This window comes from Dromaius novaehollandiae, chromosome 16, assembly GCF_036370855.1.
Source record: "Dromaius novaehollandiae isolate bDroNov1 chromosome 16, bDroNov1.hap1, whole genome shotgun sequence".
Taxonomy (NCBI): domain Eukaryota; kingdom Metazoa; phylum Chordata; class Aves; order Casuariiformes; family Dromaiidae; genus Dromaius; species Dromaius novaehollandiae.
This window is the reverse complement of record NC_088113.1, coordinates 7,041,560-7,060,296: the sequence shown is the minus strand read 5'-3', so window position 1 is coordinate 7,060,296 and position 18,737 is coordinate 7,041,560. Positions and strand designations below refer to the sequence as shown.

Genomic DNA, 18,737 nt, shown 5'->3' with positions numbered 1-18,737 from the left:
CGAGCTTTTTAGCATCTTAACCCAAACCGAACCTGACAGCCTTATCGAAGGCCTGGAGCAGCGCCAGCAGCCGCCGGGGAGAGCGAGCGGCAGAAAGAGCCCCTCCAGGCCTGGGCCTGATCCAGGAGGACGTTCAGGGGCCGAGACCTGCTTCTTCCCGGCGCTTGCCTGGGCTCAGCCATTTGTGCTAAGGACACGGATGACGAGATACGTCCCCCCGGACGTGCACCCAGGAGGCTTTCGCCTTGCTGCCTTGTCCGCCCTGGGACCCCCTCCCTGGCGCTCCTGGGCACGTCTCTCGTCTGACCGTGCCTCTGGGCACCACCAGCCCCCGCGGGAAAGCGGGGCCAGGCAAGACAAAGCAGCCCTTCGCGGTGTCGCCCCCGGACACCTCACCTCCGTCCCCTCTCCCCCGGCTGGGAGGACCCCCGGAAGCACCGCCGGGCGGCAGGGCTGGCGGGAGGACCCGGCTGCACGGCGGCGAGGGCTCCTGCCCTGCAGAGCCACGGTGGCTGCGGCAGAGACGCCGGCAAGCAGAGCTTTCTTTCCCCGTGCTCAGGGATGCGCCGAACGCGGGCGCCGCTGGCTGCCGTCCAGGCCTCCGCCGGGCCCAGGGGGCCGCTTAAGCTCATCGCTTTTCTTTCCGAGGCTTCAGGAAGCTGCCCGCCCGCATTTAATTCAAATTTATTGAATAATTCTCCCGGGAGCAGCTAGCTCAAGACCAGCCACTAGAGCAGACAAGCAGGGCACCGACGCTGGTCCTGTCCTCCGGCGAGCAGGATGCTGTGCAGACGGGCGTTTCGCCATCGCTGGGTGCCGGCGCTGCGCAAACCCACCGCGGATGCGGGAACACCGTCCCCAAGCCTCCAGGAGAGCTTGGAGCGACATGGGTCCAGCCAGGCTGGCAGCTGCCCTGAAATCCCTGGGAAAAGGACGGCGGAGACAAGGGGGGGCTGGCGAAACCGTGGTGAAAATGCCGAGGCAAAGCAGGCCTCCCAGGCCGGGCTGCTGGCACTTCATTTTAAACAGCCTGGGCATAAACACTGTCACGGGGGATAAACACGGGCCGGCCGAGGAGCCGCGGCGGCGAGCGCCGGCGGGCGCCTAGCAGGGGCCGGGGGGTCCAGCAATGCCGGTCCGTGCTCTGCTCCGGCTGCGCGTCGCACTGCCCTGGGCACGGAGCAGCGTTTTTCAAAACCAGCTTGGGAGCCAGCCCCGGGCAGGGGAAGGGGCCCAGGGACCCCCGCCCACGCGGGTGCCCTGGGGACCCCCACCCATGGGAGGGCCCCGGGGATCTGCCCCGCTGAGGATGCTCCCAGGACCCCCACCCCCGGGGATGCACCCACCCTCCCGTGTGAGCATGTCCCGGGGCACCCCCCCCCAACCCATAGAGGGGCGCCCCGGGGGACCACAGGGATGCTCCACCCCACCGCTGCTGCCCGGGGGTCCCCATCCCCAGGGACCCCCACCTCCGAGGATGCCCCGGGGACCCGCACCCATAGGGTGCCCCACGACACCCATGGGGGGGCCGGGGCCGGGCGGGCGGCGCGGTGCGGGCGGCGGGCGCAGGGGTCGCTGTTGCCGCGAGCACGGCCGCCCCCCCCCCCCGGCCGCCTTTTGTTCGCCGCCCGCGCGGCCCCGCCCGGCGACGGGGCGGGCGGAGCCGCAGCCGCTGCCGCAGCCGGGGCCGGAGCGGAGCCGCAGCCGGAGCGAGCGCGGAGCCGAGCGGGCGGCATGGAGGCCGAGCAGGGCCCGCCCGGGCCGCCGCCGCCGCCGCTCCCGGAGAAGAAGAAGAAGCAGCTGCAGCGGGCGCCGTCGCCGGCCCGGCCCAAGGAGGTGCCCGGCTGGTCGCTGGCCAGGAGCCGGCGCGGCGGCGGCGCGCACCCCGGCTCGGCGGCCCCGCGGCTGGCGGGCGGCTCGCACCCGCGGCGGCCGGGCGGCGCCAAGGAGGGCCGCGCCGAGAAGCGCCCGCGGGCGGCGGCGGCGGCGGCCCGCGGCGGCGGTGGCGGCGGCCGGGGCCCCGCGGGCCGCGGCGCGGCGCGGGCGAAGGGGCGGTGCCGCGGGGCGGAGCCGGCGGCCGGGGCGCCGCGGCCGGGGCCGGGGCCGGCGGCCAGCCTGACGGACAGCAGCTCGGAGGTGTCGGACTGCAGCGCCTCCGAGGAGGCCAAGCTGCTCTCGCTGGAGCTGGGGCTCAGCGGCAGCGACAGCGAGTCGCCGGGCAGCGCCCCGCCGCCGCCCTCGGCCGGCGAGGCCTCGCCGCTGCCCGAGGAGCCCTCGGCCGCCTCCATGGCCAGCAGCCGCCTGCAGCTCAGCACCTCGCTGGCCTTCTCCGACCTCACCGAGGAGCTGCTGGACGCCGGCCACGACGGGCTGCTCCGCGAGCTGGAGGACCTGCGCTCCGAGAACGACTATCTCAAGGTGGGCACAGTGCCGCGGCACCCGGCATGGCTCGCTTTGACGTAGCGTGGTGTGGCTCGGCTCAGCGTGGCCTGGCACGGCTTGGTTTCACCTGGCGTCACCTGGCGTGGCTGGGCCTGGCATTGCCTGGCTTGGTTTGACCTGGCCTGGCATCGCCTGGCGTGGCCGGGCCTGGCTTGGTTTGACCTGGCCTGGCATCGCCAGGCCCTTGGAAAGCCTGGGCCAGCTCAGCTCAGCCTAACATGGCCCATCTGGGCTTGGCATGGCTGGGCATGGCTCAACTCAGCCCAGCATGGCCTAGTTCAGGCCAACATGGCATGACTTGGTTTGGCCCAGCACAGCCTGTCTTGACTCAGGCCAGCTTGGCATGGCCCAGCCCAGTGTGGCTCAGCTCAGCTCAGCCCAGCTTGGTACTGCTAGGAGCAGCCTGGTCTGGCACAGCTTGGCGTGGCTGAGCTCAGCATGGCATGACAGCCCGGCTTGGCATGGCTGAGCACGCCATGGCTTGGCCCAATCCAGCACGATTGGGCATGGTTTGCCCTGGCACAGGGTGGGATGCTCCCAGCAGAGCTCCTCGCCCTGCTGCCCTCTCTGCCTGCTGACGCTGCCCTGGCTCTGGGGAAGAGATTTTCCAACTCATTTGCTTTCCCATCGGTTCTTGTGTATGCTGTCAGCGTGGTGCCTCCCTGCTCCCTGGGGCCTTTTTCCAGGCGTGCAGCTTGGCTGTCTAGTTCACGGGCACGTTTTGAAGGCAGGGTAGATGATGTGCTTGGGGACAGGGCTGCAGAGCCTTTCTGCACGTGGTCATGTCGAGCCGGGGTGGCTCGGTGTGGAAGACAGCAGGGCGAGTGAGCAGCTGTGCTGCTCCGTACGGGGAGGGCTGAGTGAGATGCTGGATCCCCAGGGGTTGCGAGTGTTTTGCATCCCCTGCTATTTGGTGGGGTGCAGCTCTGGAGGAGATGTTTGTGCAGTAATCTGGGCTGCAGAAACACCTGGGTGGGGATTCAAGAGCAGATGTCGTGCCTTGGTGGCTGCTCTTTTCATACCACAGGTTGGAAAACTGGCCAGCTCTCAAATGCTGTTGCCAAAGTTTGTAAATGCGTTGGGATTTTAGCTATGAGGTGAACGTTAGGCATTGGTTAACGGGCTTGAAGATGCTCAATCAGGCCCTTTGTCCATTAGTAAAGCCTTAGTTCACAGCTGGTGTCCAAACTCCTGCCAGAATTAGCAGCAAGAGCTTAAGGGCTTTGATTTACTGGGAGCTGGAAAAATACAGATGAGGCCTCTACAGTTTCCAAGAATGCAGCTGAAAATGCTTCTGTTTCTGCAGATTGCATGATTACCTAGTAGATTTTCCCATGATCTTCTTCATGGCAAGCTGCAGGCGTAGTGGGGTTTGGGTATTTTAGCCACATAAGTAGTGACAACTTGAATCCCTTGGCCAGGAGAAGTCATGAAAGGAAAGCACCGCTGGATGCGCATGCCCAGAATTACGGTGGCAATGTGCTTGGTACCCTCTGCTGCTGTGTTGTTTGGCAGATACGGATTTCTGTAAAGGTCCATTTTCTCTTTTGTTTGCGGACTCCGGAAAGCCATGTTGTGCCAAGTGCTGTAGGGCCGCGTGTGGCAGGGCTTTTTTTGCAGCCCTGGCAGGTGGGGAACCCAACAGGAAAACTTGCCTTCCGAAATCACAGCTAACGTGCTCCCAGGTCTGCCAGGGACAGATCCCTGCCTGCTGCCGCGTGTCTTACGGTGCGTGTTTCGAGCATCGTGGAGAGTGCGCATCTCGTGTTTCCGTAGTGGCTTTTCCAGGGGCGTAGGACGCAATATTTTTCTGGAGTAAGGCGTGGGCTTGAGCGGCTGGCAAGCACGTCGGTGCTTCTGGTCTCACCTTCTCGGTGCGCGCGCCCTGCTAATAAACGTGTTTCAGGGTTTTAGCTCGCTCCTCCTGAAACTCGAGGAGGAGGCTGCTGGGAGTGGTGCGCTGCACTCCAGCTGGTCAGAAGCCACCGCCAGAGACAGACACATGCACCCTTTGTCCTCCAAAAAAAGGAGGAAGCTGTGGTGTGATTTTTGCTCAGCTCCTCCTCCTCCAAGGAGAAAATTGTGCTGGGCTGCGGTGGGGTATGGGGAGCTGCTCACTTATGCTTGGGCTCTTCTGTAAATTCATGGGTTTGGGGCCTTAAGGCACCACGGGGGAAAAAGCATAACCTGACCAGGTCAGCCCAGGTGGAAGCACCTCAGCTGGGGACCCCAGTGCCAGAGGTTGGGGCCAGAGGTGCCTCTGGCCTTGGAAGCGCTTTGCCCTTTGGATATTAATGAATTGGACTTGTCAGAGGTGACTTATTGCCTAAGGCTTGTAAAAATAGCTACAGATCAAATTTTTACCCATCAGAGCAGGGTAAAACCTAGCATCTGTTTGGTGGGGTGGGAGATTTTGGGGAGGTGGGAGAGTTTTGGCATTTGGCCATGTCTGTGGCTTCACCCCTTGTCAGGTTAGACGTGCGTAGCGCTACTACACTTTTGTGATGTGCAGGGGATTTATGAGCTTCAAAACAGCTGTTTCGAGCAAATCACGGTGCTCTGTAGCTGTGCCAGCTGGTGTTGCCTCTTCCCTTGGCTGTGATAATAAAGCGTACATATTTAAGCACACCTCACCTGCTTCTCTTTGCAGCACAGATTTTCTAAGGCTTAAAGAGGGGAAATTTTTGACAAAGGCTTTTGGTGACGCTGGCAGTGTGGGGCTGCACCTTCTCAGCCTCCTGGTGGCTCTTGGGCCTGCGTTTTGGTTTTCTGTTGCGCGATGAGTCAAAACGAGACTTCTGAGATTTTCAGCCGCCAGCTGCTAGATGCACAGATGAAATCAGCAGGGTTTGATTTTATTTATTTATTTACTCCGAGGGTCGGTTTTCTTCCAGCTCGGTTGCGCGCCGGGGTGGCTCTGGGGCGGAGGGGAGGTTGTGCGCGAGCCGCGTGCCTGGGCGTCCCGTCGGTGCAGCGCCAGCCCTCCGGCCCGGCGCAGCCTGCGTGATTCAGGGCAGCAGAGACACCCTGGAAACCCTGTGGCTGCTCTCTTCCGCTTTCCGATCTGGTTGGGTTGTGCCTGTCGACACGCGAGGGAGCTGCCTTGGGTGCACCTGCCATAACCCGCCGTAAATGGTTCATTTAAAGCCTTTCCCCGAAGACGGGGCAGTCCTTGTGCGCCGGTAGGCAGCCCTGGAAGGGGAGGAGGTGGCGTGGGAGCCCTCTCCCCATCTTGCCGCGCAGCGGAGAGGAGCTCCCGTCCCTGCTCAGCGGGTCGGAAAATGTGAGATGTGATACAGCAGCAGCTGCAGAGGGACAGGCAGACAAAGAGTGGGCACGGGAGAGAGTTTGGAGCGAGGGGAGGGGAAGCCTCCGAGCCGTCTCCTCGCCGAAGCACGCGACTTATTGCAGAGCCACCTAGCAAAGGGGGATGAGCCCAACCACCGCCTGCCGTCCAGCCTGACCTCGGCCCTGCTCTCTGTCCTCTGCCCCACGCCACCCCACTTCCCTTGGGATTTGCTTGCATTTCCCAGCTCCGTGGAGGAGCACTCGAGCTGGATGGGAGGCTCCTTTGCCCTGAAGCTGCCAGGACCCAGTGGGATCTTTCTGAGAGCATCCTGCAGAAGTGCCCTGGCCCAAAGTGCTCTTCTGGTGGTGCCGCCGGCCATCCCGTCGCACGTGGGTCCAGCCCATGGTGTGGGGCCGTGCCGTGCATCATCCGAGCAGAGGCGCCCCGGATCGACTTCGCAGCCCCTTTCCGTTCTGCCCGTTGCGCAGTTTGTGTTGTGCTGCAGCGAGCCCCCAGCTGTTTGCCTGCTAATTTATGGGGGCAGGTGCAAAGCTGAAAAATGTTGTTTTTTCTCTCCCTGGCATGTTTTGCTCTCTGTGACGTGTTGGCAAGAGGCAGGGGTGCCGCAGGGCACAGCGCTGGCACATCCGCACGGCTTGCTGTGTCGACGTGGGGGGAAGGACGGCCGGTATTGACTGACCCTCGGAGCTGGGCTAGAGCTGCGGTTAATGCATGTAAAGAAACCTGCACATCTGGCACCCAGGTGGTCCCTTCCTGATACTGATGCCAGGCCTTTGCACGAGGGTGTCCCTGCGGCAGAGGTGCCAGGAGCGGCTGCCACCGAGCCCCGGGCACCTGATCCACCCTGGGTGCCGGGAGAGCTGCGTTTGCTGGGATCCCGTGCAGGGGACATGCAGCACAGCCCAGGGGCCCCGGCCGTTTCCCGGTGGAAACCCAGTCTGATGTGTGTGGCTTTTTTGTTTTTTGTTTTTTTCCTCCTCCTCTTTTTTTCGCCTAGCAAATTATAGCATAATTCCCTCGTCTGTCAGGTGGGGGCTCAGCATTAATTGAAAGCTGCTGCTTTTGTTCTGTAATCTCGGAGGGAGGCTTGCTCGTTGCTCCTGGACAGTAATCCCCGTCTTCCCGGGGGATCGCAGGCGCGCGGCGCTGCCCGACGGGCTCGGGTCTGCTTCACGGCGCACCCCGAGCATCCCAAAAGCCGGCGATGCTGAAAACGCACGCAGCTCCCAGCCCCATTTATAAAAATTCATTTTCCTCCGCTGTATCGTGTACCTGGGCTGGAGGGCCGCGGCGCGGGGACGGTCCCCGCGGCAGGGGTGGCCCACGCCGGGTGCCGCTCTGCGGGGTGGTGGCACCGCGTGCCGTGGCCGTGCTGTCCCGCGGGCGGGCTGTCCGTCCCCCGGAGGCAGGCGGTCGCTGCTTGGCCGTGCCCCAAAGCCTGGCGCTGCCAAACCCCTGCAGTATTTTTACTCCGAGCGGCGTGACAGCCGGTGATGTCATCATTATTTGCCTGATCCTGTTTTGAGCCCGTCGCCGCTTTCTGCCTCCGAAAGCTAGCGAATCCCGCTGACGAAGCGCCGTTTAACCCTGCCCGCTGCCGCCCGCCGTGGCCCAGGGCTGCGGCCGTGCAGGGGGTGCCACCGGAAAGCTCTGCCCCTTCCCGGTCCTGCCCTTTACGGCCTAATTGGTGCCTCTGCTGGAGGCTGCGGTCCTGCAAAAGCCTGTGTGAACATGATTGTAGCTCCTGCCTCTTTCCGCTCTGAAAATGGCTTTTTTTTTTTTTTTTTTTTTTTTTTTTCCCCTCAACTGGAACTAGAGCACTTGTATCCTGCCTTGCAGCTTCTCGGTTTCCTTAGTGATCTCCCGGGGGGAGGCGGCTTCTCCGAGGTTCGCGGGAGGCTGATGCTGTCTCTCGCCTTCCTCCATCAGGTGTCGACTGGTTCCCGCAAAGAGAAGTGGGGTGTGTTTGCTTCGCAAGCCGAGGGCCCTTGCGTATTTAAACAAGTCCCTTTGCACTGTGGGTTCCCCGCGTCTTTTCCAAGACAGCTGATTTCCCCGGTAACTACTGTGAAAACACAAAATTTTTGCTCCTTTATGTGTGTGCAGGAGACAGAAGATTAAGCGTGGCTGCGGCGATGGATAAGTGGATAAACATGTTAGTGCTGGAGAACGGAGGCGGTGAGCGGTACGTTAGTGCCGGGATGCTGGCGCTGCGCCTCGTCCCGCGAGGAAGCTGGTCGGTGACGTGCTGCTGGGGCTTGTGCGGTGTCTGCGCTGGGACCTGGGGGGGCTGGTGGCCCCGAGGGTGGCGGAGCAGCAGAGAAGTGAAATGCAGTGGTAGCAAATGCATGCAGGTCCTCCAGGCAGGAGCCCTGCACTGGAGGGGAGATGCTGGGCAGCCCCCGCCGCTGCTCCATGGTAGCGTTTTCCTCCCCAGTGAAGTGGGGTCAGGTCTTGAGCCCCCTTCCCGTGCGAGGGGGCTCTTCCCTGACCCTCCGTGGCACCTTGCTCAGGGAGCATCATAGCCCCTGCAAGGAATAACGTTGGACAGAAGTCGTTTCTCTCCTCCTTGGTGTCGTTCTCTCTCCTCCGGTCCGGCTCCCTGGGCGTGTGGAGGCCGTGCTGACTCAGGTCTCCTGTCTCTCAGCTGCTCCTTGTGATTTGTATTCATGGCCTTGCTTATTTGCCCTCCCAGGTCTCCTTCTGCCCTCCTCAGCTCCAGTTCACACTTAATTTGTCATCATTTACGATGCTTCCTCTTTGCAACACCCTGAATTTGAGATGTTTCCGAAGGGTTCCTCCCTACTCCTGCCTCTGCTCTCGCATTTGTATGACTGGATTTTTTTTATTCTGCTTTTTGAAAAGATGCACCGTGACTCCAGCAAAGGTGCAGTCATGGCATGGGGGCTCGGCCGTGGGCATGGCTGGCGGGGGCCCTCGCAGGGTCGCCCATCGCCACCCTCGGACCTGCTCTCGCAGGGAAGGTTTTCCTGCGTTTTCCCAGCTGACAGCTTCCCCTGTGATTCTCTCTCGCTGCCGCCTCTTATCCGACACCTTTTGTCTGGGCGGCTCTCCTGGTAGTTGGTTACAGCCCGTATCTGCGGTCGCGCCCGCTGGTGCTGCTGAGCTGTTGTGCCTGCTGTGATCCGGCCTCCCAGCCCCGGGCAGAGTGTCGGCTTTTCCATTCTAAGCTCTCTTCCAATTTGCTGGCATCTTTCTGGCCTCCAATCCTAATCCATTTATTATGGCTTAGACGAACAGCTTGCCTCCGAGGGAACGGCCCCGTCCCTGTGTAACGTCTCGAGCCGTGGTTTGCAGTTGCAGGCTTGGGGGGCTGTGGCTGCACGCCGCTTGATGGATTTATTGGCATTGTGGGCCCAGGCGAATTCCCGCCGTCGGAACGAAGGGAGGCACCGCTTTCCCTTCCCTCCCTGCTCCCGGCCCTGCAAAACCCCCTCCGACCGAGCTGGGCACCCTGCGAAAGGGGCAGCTCGGGGCTGCGCAGCTGGGCTTTCTCCGGGCAGCTGCTTGCACCGGCCGTGGCCGCCCCCGAAAATAGTGGTTGCTACCACCCGAGACGCAAACAAATGGGAGCTCTTAACGCAGCGAGTCCGGGCTGTCCATGGAGCCCCCTTCCCGTAGATTTTGTTTTCAAGGTGTGCCCCCAACTCGGGTGCAGGGGAAATGCGAAAGCGCCGAGTCCGCGGGACGCCCAGCCCGGGGGCTTGGAGCAGCGTGCGTTGCTCCCGCTCCCTGCGCTGCTCGAGCCCACGCTCGCGCGACGGAGCTGTCGCTCCCGCTGAGCGGAAAAGGCTGTTTCTTCTCGCTTAACCTCGGTGAACTGCTGCCTGAGGAAGACGAGTTGCAAACGGGAGCTGATACTGTCAGCACTTGAATGAGATCCAAGCAGCCCCGTGTGCCTCTTCGTTTGCATTCAGGCCACCGTTTGTGGTAATTTGATGGTAAAAGGCTTCCTGCGCCTGCTTCCCACCGAATCCCGCTCTGAATTTATACTCCCGTCTTTCTGTGGCATGTGTGGCTTTCAAGTTTGCCGTGCAGGATCTGTCCTTTAGAAGCCCAGGCCCACTTATTTGCGCTGGAGTTTGTTGTTTTCCACCGCGCTGTTGCAAAACGCCTGTTCACCTGCAGTGTGCAATGCGCTTGCTTCCATGAAAGGTCCTGAGGTTCCCTCAAAACCTGCCTGAGCAGCTCCCCGAGGCGGTTTGGTTTACTGGGGTTTTACTGGTCTCTCCAGGCTGGTGAAACTGCCATGTGGGGTGTGTGCAGGACCGAGCGGGGAAGTGCCCTGGCCACGTTCCTGCTGCGCTCCCCTTGGTGCGTGCTCATGGCAGTGCTGGCGAGCTGGCACCAGGCACAACGGCAGCGAGCGCCGAGCGTGGGGGCACCATCCTGGGCAGGGCTGGCAGGGGACCTCGGACCAGGGTGGATGCAAGCCTTCGCCGCTCTGTCTCCTGACGTGTGCTGTGCTTAGTCCCTGTGGATTTCTGTGGCTGAGCTGGCCTGCAGGAAGTTACTGGACACATTTGCAATGATCAGTGCCTAAGACCCATGAGTTGGGCCGTGTGTGGTGGGGCTGGCTAAGGTGGCTGGGGAGCAGATTGGTGAAAAAGCCGTAGGTGCGTGGCAGAGCCCGTCCCCAGCTCCTTAGCGTGAGTCGTTTGAACCATCACTGAACGCCTTAGGCAGCAAAGGGCGTTGGTGGCCTCGGTACTGCTGGCGGGGCTGAGGACGAGCTGGACCTGCGGCAGCAGCTTGAAGTTGCCTCTTGTGCCGGTCTGGGTCTGTCTCAGGGCAGGAGCCTCATGCTCGAGGGGTGCATGGTGAGCGCCGCTGTCCTGCGGCCTCGCGGGGACCATCTCACGCTAGTCCTCGAGCAGCCCAGCTGTAGAGCTCGATTCGGTGCAGCAGCAGCTCCTGCGCGCTCTGAACGTCGTGGCTCTCCTGCAAAAGGCATCGTCATTGCTAAAAGTCCTTGTGCATGGCCAGGTATCCCCAGGGCGCCTTGCTGCCTGCGTCTTAGGTGCTCGCCGCTCTGGCTGCCTTTCTGGATAACACTGTTACTCCTGGCTCAAGAGCCCCTGGCTGTAAGCGAGGTGGAAGAGGGATGTAATCACCAGGACTCCATTTTTAGCCTTCAGCACCAACGTTTCTGTCGTGGTGCATGTGTTTAGCCTTGCACGCGGCTTTCGGTCGAATCTTGCGCCTGACGAGTGCCAGCCCCTGCCTAACGCGGGGCCGGTGGGCTGGGGGAGCGGCATCCTTGGCACCGAGGCGTCCGTGCTGGCAGGGCGACGCCGCTGCTGCTGTGCTGCCGAGCTCCCGAAGGCTGGCCGGAAGATAATCCCGGATTGTCTAATTGATGTTCCCTATTTGTCATGTCGCATTTACAGATAACAGGGAGCGACTGTGCCTTATCCCTGCAGCTGCCGCGTCTCGGGGTCTGCCTTCGCCTTTCGGGGCGACTCTCACAGATGGGGCTTTGTGCGGGTGAACGCGGGGCTGGGTGCGCCGGGGCTCGGCAGGGCGCTGAGCCTGGACAAGGCGGCTGGGGTGAGGGAGGGTGGCTTGCTGCCGCCTGGATTCGGGCCCGATGCAGGCTGCTGTATCTCCTGCTGGCCGAGCACATGCCTGGGGTTATGTCCCTGTTCCCTAGGGAGTGGGAGGCTGGCGGGCACCGCTTGACTCGCTCCGCCTGTGCACGGGCCACCAGATGCTGCAGGACCCTTAGCTGTGTCCCTGTTTGGCTATGGCAGAGACTTGGTGCTCCACCAGCCCTGCCCTGGAGAGGTCCATTTTGGGGTGGCAGAGGGTGCACATGCCAGCGTGGGGCAATATGTGCTTGCCCCGGCCACCTTCCCTGGTGCTGGTCCCTGGTGCCTGGTTTCAGGCAGTAGGTCCCCGTCACTGCTAGGAGCAGAGGGGCTTTGCCCCAGCGCGAGGCAGCAGCCTGGAGACCCTGTCTTCACCTCTGCCCACCTGTGAAACAGGAATTGCACTTAGCAGCGACTGGAGATTTTTAACGGCACGGGCTTTTTGCCAGGAAGGCAGGTCTGACAGTGTGTGATGTGGAGGATAACGGCCATGGTGGAAGTGTGGTGGCTGGAGCATTTGCTTGGAAGACTTGAGTTGAGGTTGCGCTAGTGGAGACTTGGAAAGAGCCTTGGTCGGTGCTGTCAGCTCCACAGGGGTCTCTGGGGACTGGAGGGGACAGTCCTTGAATGCTGTCTGGGGATGCCGGCTGTTGCAGGTGGGTCACGTACCGGTTGTGTGCTGAAAACCTGGAGCAGACTTTGGGTTGCCGCTGGTGCTGAGCGGGCAGCTTGCTCCTCCTGGCCCTGCAGTGACAGCGGTGCCAAGTCCCTGCGTCCTGGCGAGCATCGCGCCAGCGCCGGGGGGCTTTGAGCCGAACGAGAGGTTTGTCACCATGTAATTTAATGAGGCCAAGGAAGAGGGGAAAGGTGGACCCAGCTCTGCAATTGCTTCCTGGTGGCAAAATGAGCTGAAACCTCTGGTGCCCTGGGAGATGAGGCCTCGTTTTCATCATTGGACTTGACGCGCTGGCAGCGCCGCAGCCCGCGAGGCTATTGTTCGTGTCCACTTCTGCTCGCTGCCTAAATCCTGAGGCAGCCTAATGGGTGCCTCTCCGTGCCAGGCTTCCCTTGGCTGATCTCAGCTTGCTGGTGGAGAAGGACAGGAGGGGTTTGTGCCTCTGCTCCTGCCCAGGGAGTGATGGGAGGGCCGGGGCAGGTCCCAAAGAGGTGGGCACCGTGGGCTCCAGCCTCTGGGGCGTCACTTGCTGCCCCCCAGGCTGCAGGGAGCTGCTGCATCCATCTTCTCCCTCCCGCCTTGGCTTCTGGAGGGTGCTGGGTCTCACTAGCACCGTGGCTCTGCACGGGAGGGCTGGAGGCTCCCCAGATGGGGAATGGGCCAGCACCCTCCTCCCCGTGCACCCTCTGCTCCTTCCCCTCTAAGGGCCTGGCCCCATCTAGCAAAGCAGCAGCCGAGTTTCCAAGGTGTCCCAGTGTGCAGTGACCTGTCTGCGGCAGCTCTTGCCCACCCAGAGCTGTTCGTGGCAGCCTGCCCTTGCTGCCATGTGCTGGCCTGGGGACACTGCGCTGTGCGGGGCTCTCGGATGCTCGGTGGCCCTGGGACTGGCCGGTCCTTCACCGCTTTCCTGATGGGCCCGGTGCAGGCTCTTGCTCTTGTCCCCGTGTTGCCTCTTCTGTCCTTGCCTCCCGTCTCCTCTCCAGGCTCCCTCCCTCGCCTGCCTGGCTCCCTCCTCTGACACATCTTTTCCAAGACGACCTACATTTTTCCTTGCTGTAGCTGCTGCTGCCTGCAGAGAATCCTCTCCCTGCCCCCATCTTCCTCCGTATTTCACTTCAAATATTTACAGGCGCTTGTGCCGGCTCCCCAGGGCCGTGGGCCAGTGTTGCGCCTTGGTGCTGCGCCCATAGCCGTGAGCCGGCCGCGCGGTGCCTGTGGCTCAGGAGAGCCCCCCGCGCGGCTGCGTCCTGCCTCGGGGAGAGGCACGGGGCCCGCCGGCTCGGAGGGCGCCGCAAGCTCCTGTTTGGGGCAGGAGAGGGGAATGATGGCTTTGGCGGGGCTTCAGCCTGACGGGGTTTGGAGGGAGAGCGAGGACTCGGGGATGGTGGTGCCCCGTGCCAGCGATGCCTGCGCTGGATGGAGCCCCGGGGCGTGCTGAGGGCTCCTGCTCCAGGGGTTCTGCCCTCCTGCCACAGAGCAGTGGCAGCCTTTAGCTGTTGAGTCGGAGGGGTTTGCATGCCGCAGCTTGGAGCTGGGGTCCTGCAGCACAGGCATGACCTGCCTGGGGTCCCACTGCGGCCCTGGGGCTAGCAAAGGTGGTGGCCACCAGCTGCACCGGAGCCAGGGCAGGCATGGTGCCGAGGGAGGGCTGGGCAGGGAGGCGACCGTGGGCCAGGGGTTTGCAGCCGTCAGCCCCTCCAGCAACAGCAGTCAGTTACTAACGGCCGTCTGCCTCCCCCGGTACATGCAGTGGTCTCCTGGGGTCAGCACGGGATGGTCCTGAGGCCACTGCCATTGCCTCCTTTCCCAGATAGTGGCTCCATTGCTCTGGTCTCAAATGCAAGTGGAGCAGAAGACCGTATTGCTTGTGTGACTGCGGTCAAAGGCTGAGCCCGCCCTCGTGCTCCGTGGGTGATGGCGTGCTTGTGGGTGGACACGTGAGGGAAACCGGGCTTGACTGCTTCTCTGTGCTGCAGGATGGTGCCCCCCTCCCTGTGAGCTGGAGACCACCTTTTGGCAGTGGGTCTGGTATTGGTGGCCTGGTTTCGCATCCGAATAGGACCACTGGTTCGGGACTGGTGCCTGGAGAGGCACGAGGTGCTGCGGTGTCCACCGAGGCCTGCCGTGCTCTTCAGCTGGCTGTGGCTCTCGTGGCATCGCGGCAGCCCACCGAAGCCCTCCAGATCCTCCCCTTGCCTGCTGCGCGGGCTGTCGTGCCTGGTGCCAGCTCTGGGGCTGGGCACTGAAATGGTGCCCCCCTTCTGGGGGGGAGGGATGATTTGACATCCGTGTCGCCCGTAGGAGGTCGCTTCTGACCCGGAGGGGCTCGGTGCCACGGTGGCAGCGCAGGGCTGCTTTTTGCCTGGGGCGTGAGCCTGCCGCGCTTTTATCTCCCGCCGCACATGGGCTGCGTGGCACGGCATCCTGTAATCTCCCGGCACTAATTCGCAGTGTCGGTGCCCGCAGGGAGCCTCCGCGGCCCGTCTCGGAGTGGGCTGGGCCGCCTTGCCAGCAGGGCTGGGAGGAGGGGAGCTGATCCCTGTGTTCGGGAGCGAGGTCCCGTCCCCCGCCTCGGTCGGAGGGTGTCCCTGCCGCTCCCGGGGTGCAGGCGAGGAGCCTGGCAGGGGTTCTCTGTTTGCAGAACGCAAAGCTGCTTGGAGGGGTTTGCATGGCTAGCGCAGGGCGTTGGTGACGCTGGAGCCAAAGCAGTAGGGAGATGTGGGTTGCAGTCCAGCCTGCGTGGCCTCGGGCAAGCCCTGTTACATGCTATGATTGCAACTGTGCTCTGTCCTGGAGAAGCAGGATTGCTGCTATCCAGCGGGCTCTGAGCCTCTCCTATGGAAAAGGAGAGAGGGTTTGATTTGCTTTTTTGTTTGGTGTCTTTTTAAGCCTAGAAATAGTCAGTCCTGCTCCGTTTCCAGTGGGACATCTCCCTGATGCTCCTGGGGGACCGGGAGCTTTCTCAACGCTTAGCAAAAGGGAGCTCCAAGGGAGCTGAGTCCCTCGAGTAGAAGGATTTTTCTCCTAAAGGCTCACAGCATGTTGGAGTTAAACGCTGCCCGGAGCCAGGAGGCAGCGCCTCGCCCCCGGTGCAGCGTGGGCTGCTGGTTTCTGTGGGGCAATGCCTGCCGTGTGGCCCTGCCGCGCTAGGGACCCTTCCGGAGCAGAGCAAAGAGCCTCCATTGTAACGCGAACCTGGCTTCTCCCCGCGGCCCCGGGTCCGTGCGCCGCCTCCCAGCCCGCCCCGGGGCTCGCGGTGGCGTGGGCGCCGCTCGACTCGCGCGATGGCACACCAGTCGCCGTGGCCCGGCTGCGGACGTCTCCCCGGGCCCTTCACAAGAGGCACCATTCATAGGTGCTGGGAGGCAGCTGCGGGCTGGAGAAAGAGTCCTTTGCTGTGACCGGGATGTGTCCTTGGTACGGCGGGATGTCACCCTCCGGGGACTCGCGGGCGTTCCTGGGCTGGGAGGCGATGTGTGGGGTCAGCGCTGCCGTGCGGAGCCCCAACCCTTTGCAATCAGCTGTGGGGCAGCATCTCCCAGCCCGGTGCTCCCCGGCCCCTTCTGCCTGTGCCCTCTCATGGCCTTCGCTCCCGTGGTTGGGCTCTGGGGCACCAAAGGCAGTGGACTGAGGGCATTTGGGCCGCAACATTGGGTTTCTTTCCCCACCATGAGGATGGGGAAGGGGCGGCTCATCTTGAGGATGGCAAAGGAGCCGGTGCTGTGGCAGAGCCGGGAGCGCCGCGGCCGGGCAGCACCCCAAACGCTGACCCCACCGGCCTGGGAGGCAGCAAGGGTCCGAGCATCTGCGGTGGAGGAGGGAGCCTCAGCGCTGGGTGCCATGGGGAAAGGAAAGGGGAAAGCTGGGAACGTGTGTCTGCAGGGACCGCATCAGTGTGTCCTGTCCCGGTGCGTGCCACGGGCACCTGGCAAGGCTGGGTGCGCAGGACAGGTCCCGGCAGTGAGAAATGGTGGCTGTGGGGCGCCCGTGTGGGGCAGGCCTCTCTGATGCACGTCTCCCCTCAGGATGAGATCGAGGAGCTGCGTGCGGAGATGCTGGAGATGAGGGACGTCTACATGGAGGAGGACGTCTACCAGCTGCAGGAGCTCCGGCAGCAGCTGGACCAGGCCAGCAAGACCTGCCGCATCCTCCAGTACCGGCTGCGCAAGGCGGAGCGCCGCAGCCTGCGCGTGGCGCAGACGGGGCAGGTGGACGGCGAGCTCATCCACAGCCTGGAGCAGGACGTCAAGGTAAGGCCGGGCGGCAGGGGCTCCCGTGTTCGCTTTCCCTCGGGGCTCCTGCACCCTGACGGCGGGGGACATTTTTGGAGGGAGGGCCTGAGTGCCCCGCGACGCGGCGTGCGGGCCTGTTGGTGCACACAGGGGCGCGGGAGGGCGTGAGGGTGGGTCCCAGGGGGTCGCCCCCGCGTTGCTGGGGGGCCGGTGATGCTGGGTGGCCAGGGAGGGGACCGACAGTGTGGAGAGCCCTCCACAGCTTGAGGGGAGCCGTCCCTTCGTGGGGCGTCGCCGTTCGCCTCCAGCCACAGTGGTGCAAGCAGGGAGGAGCAGCGTTTTCGGCTCACAGATGGTGGAGGAGGAGGAGGAGGAGGAGGAGGAGGAGGGGGGCTGGCCGTGCTGGAGCGAGGGAGGGGGCTCGGCATGGGGCTGCGCTCGCTGGCGGCGCAGGTTTGAACTGCCCAATCGCTCCCCGCGCCGGCAGCACGGGGCCGGGCCGCAGCCCTGGCCAGCCCCTCCTGCGCGGCCGGGGGGCTGCGGGGGGGCCGGGGCACTGGGTGGCCGCTCCCCGGGGGCCGCGGCCTTATGCTGCCCCTCGCCGGGGGCTGGGGACCCCCGTGCATGGCGGGTCGCCTCGTGCGGCCCGATCCCCCGCCGGCCACGGGACCCCGAGCGGAGCTCCCTTACCTCAAAGGATAGGGATTTGGGGCTGCAGCCACGCAAGCCTGGGGGGCAGGGGAGGAGGGGGGGCCGGGAAGCCTGATGGAGGGGGCCATGAGGGGAGCCGGGGCCACGAGCGCGCGGGGAGCTCCGCAGCGCCGGGAGCGGGAGTTGCGGACGAGGAGCGCCTCTCCCCTCGGCGGGCGGCCGGTCCTCGAGGAGCTGCCGGCGGCTCCCGGCGCCAGCTGGGTGTTTGCCCAGGGCTCTCGAGGGAGGGTTGCGGTGGCACCCGGGGACGGCTCTAGGGGCTGGAGAGCAGCTCAAGGAGCAGCTAACGGGTTTTCTCGAGAGGTGGGGAGGTGCTCGGTGCTATTTGCAGGGCGATCTTTGCACACGGACACGTTTTAAACCAGAAACCGTGGGCGCTGCCGCGGGAGAGGTGTCCCGGCAGCTCCCTGTGGAGAGCAGCGGAGGCTTCTGGCCGGGTTTGGAGACTGGGGGGCTGCAGAGAGCAGAGCTCGGGTGACGGGTGCATCTTAAGCCTGCGTCCGAGCTGCACGGTGTGCCCCCGCGCGCAGGTCCCCCGTGCGCTCCCTCGCGCCAAGAGTCCGGGCGTGCAAATCTCCCGGCAGCTGGAGCCAGCGCGGAGGGACGTGGGGTCGCAGGGCCCCTCGCTCACCCCCTGTCCGCCGCAGCGGGGGGTGCGCAGGCCTGCCGGGGGCCAGCATGGACAGGTCCCGCTTGCCGGCCCCTCTGCTGCCCCCGCCTTGTGCCTGCTCAGGTGCCGCCCTCCCCAGACAGCGTTTTTGGCCAGGCCGGGCTCCCGGCCCCGCGCCGAGGAGGAGGAAGCGATGGCCGCGGGGCTCCGCGAGGCCTCGCGCAGGCCTGGCCTCGGCCCGTTTCTTTCGCCTGGCTCCCCCGGGAGCAGGCGCAGTGCTGCGTGCGGAGAGGGGGCCGCTCCGTGCTTTTCCACCCGTGCTGTCAGAGGCAGGACAGAGCTTGAGCAGGAGCCAGCAAGGCCCTTGCACAAAGCAGTGCTGGAGTTGCCAAGTGCCCTAGCAGCAGAAAACAGCCCGTCCTGGAGCAGAAACATGCCACGAGTGGAGCTGGAGAGGCTCCTTGAGAGGGGCTGCGATCCCGCCGCGTGCCACCCGGACCTGCCTGGCCCGAGCACGCGCCTCGCGGGGCTTTCGGAGCCCCCAGCCGGCCTTGGGGCAGGGATACGGGACACGGGGCTCGAGCACCCAGCTTCGACGCCGGAGCCGAGCGGCGTGGGCACGTCTGTCGGCATGCGCTCCCCCTCCCCGGAGGCCAGCGTTAGCCTCCTGGCTCGGTTCCCGCGCGCGGGAATGAGCGCTTTGTTCGGTCAAGTGGGAAGTGGGGCAGAGCTCGCGCTCACTGCCTACAGCTGCCCGCTTGCAGGCACCGGCGTGGCTCCCGGGCCGTGCCTGGGACGCTCGGGCTCCGCCGGCCGCATGGCGATCGCTCCCCGGCCCTGCTAGAATAGCCGTGGGGATTAGGCGGGGGCACCCTCTGCTCCGGGGCAGCGGGGAGCTTTTTCCGTAACCCAATGCAGCAGCTCCCCTTTCTCCCCGGGGCCTGCGGTGGGAAGCCCTCCTCCCCGGCTGTCGTGCCGTGGCTCTCCTGGCTCCGCGCGTGCGGGGCTCCCTCCCTCCCTGCCCCGCGGCCAGACGCCACCTGCTTTGGTGCTGGGCGCTGGCTTTTCCAGCCCGTGGTGGGCGCTGGCGTCAGCAGCCTTGCGGTGTGGCCGGCATGCCGGGCCCGGGGAGTGTAAAAAGGCA

The 18,737-nt window shown here is 64.0% G+C and overlaps 1 protein-coding gene across 3 annotated transcripts in view; it reads left to right on the top strand.

Moving 5' to 3' along the window:
- The first annotated feature begins 1,648 nt into the window (after nt 1-1,648).
- Nucleotides 1,649-18,737, top strand: part of MTCL2 (microtubule crosslinking factor 2) — a 47,683-nt gene continuing 30,594 nt past the window's right edge. For all 3 annotated transcript variants that reach the window (XM_026101134.2, XM_064521395.1, XM_026101135.2), the window contains exons 1-2: nt 1,649-2,418; nt 16,066-16,290. In XM_026101134.2, coding sequence (XP_025956919.2) covers nt 1,735-2,418; nt 16,066-16,290 — 909 coding nt within the window. In that variant the 5' untranslated portion in view covers nt 1,649-1,734. The remainder of the gene's footprint in view (nt 2,419-16,065; nt 16,291-18,737) is intronic.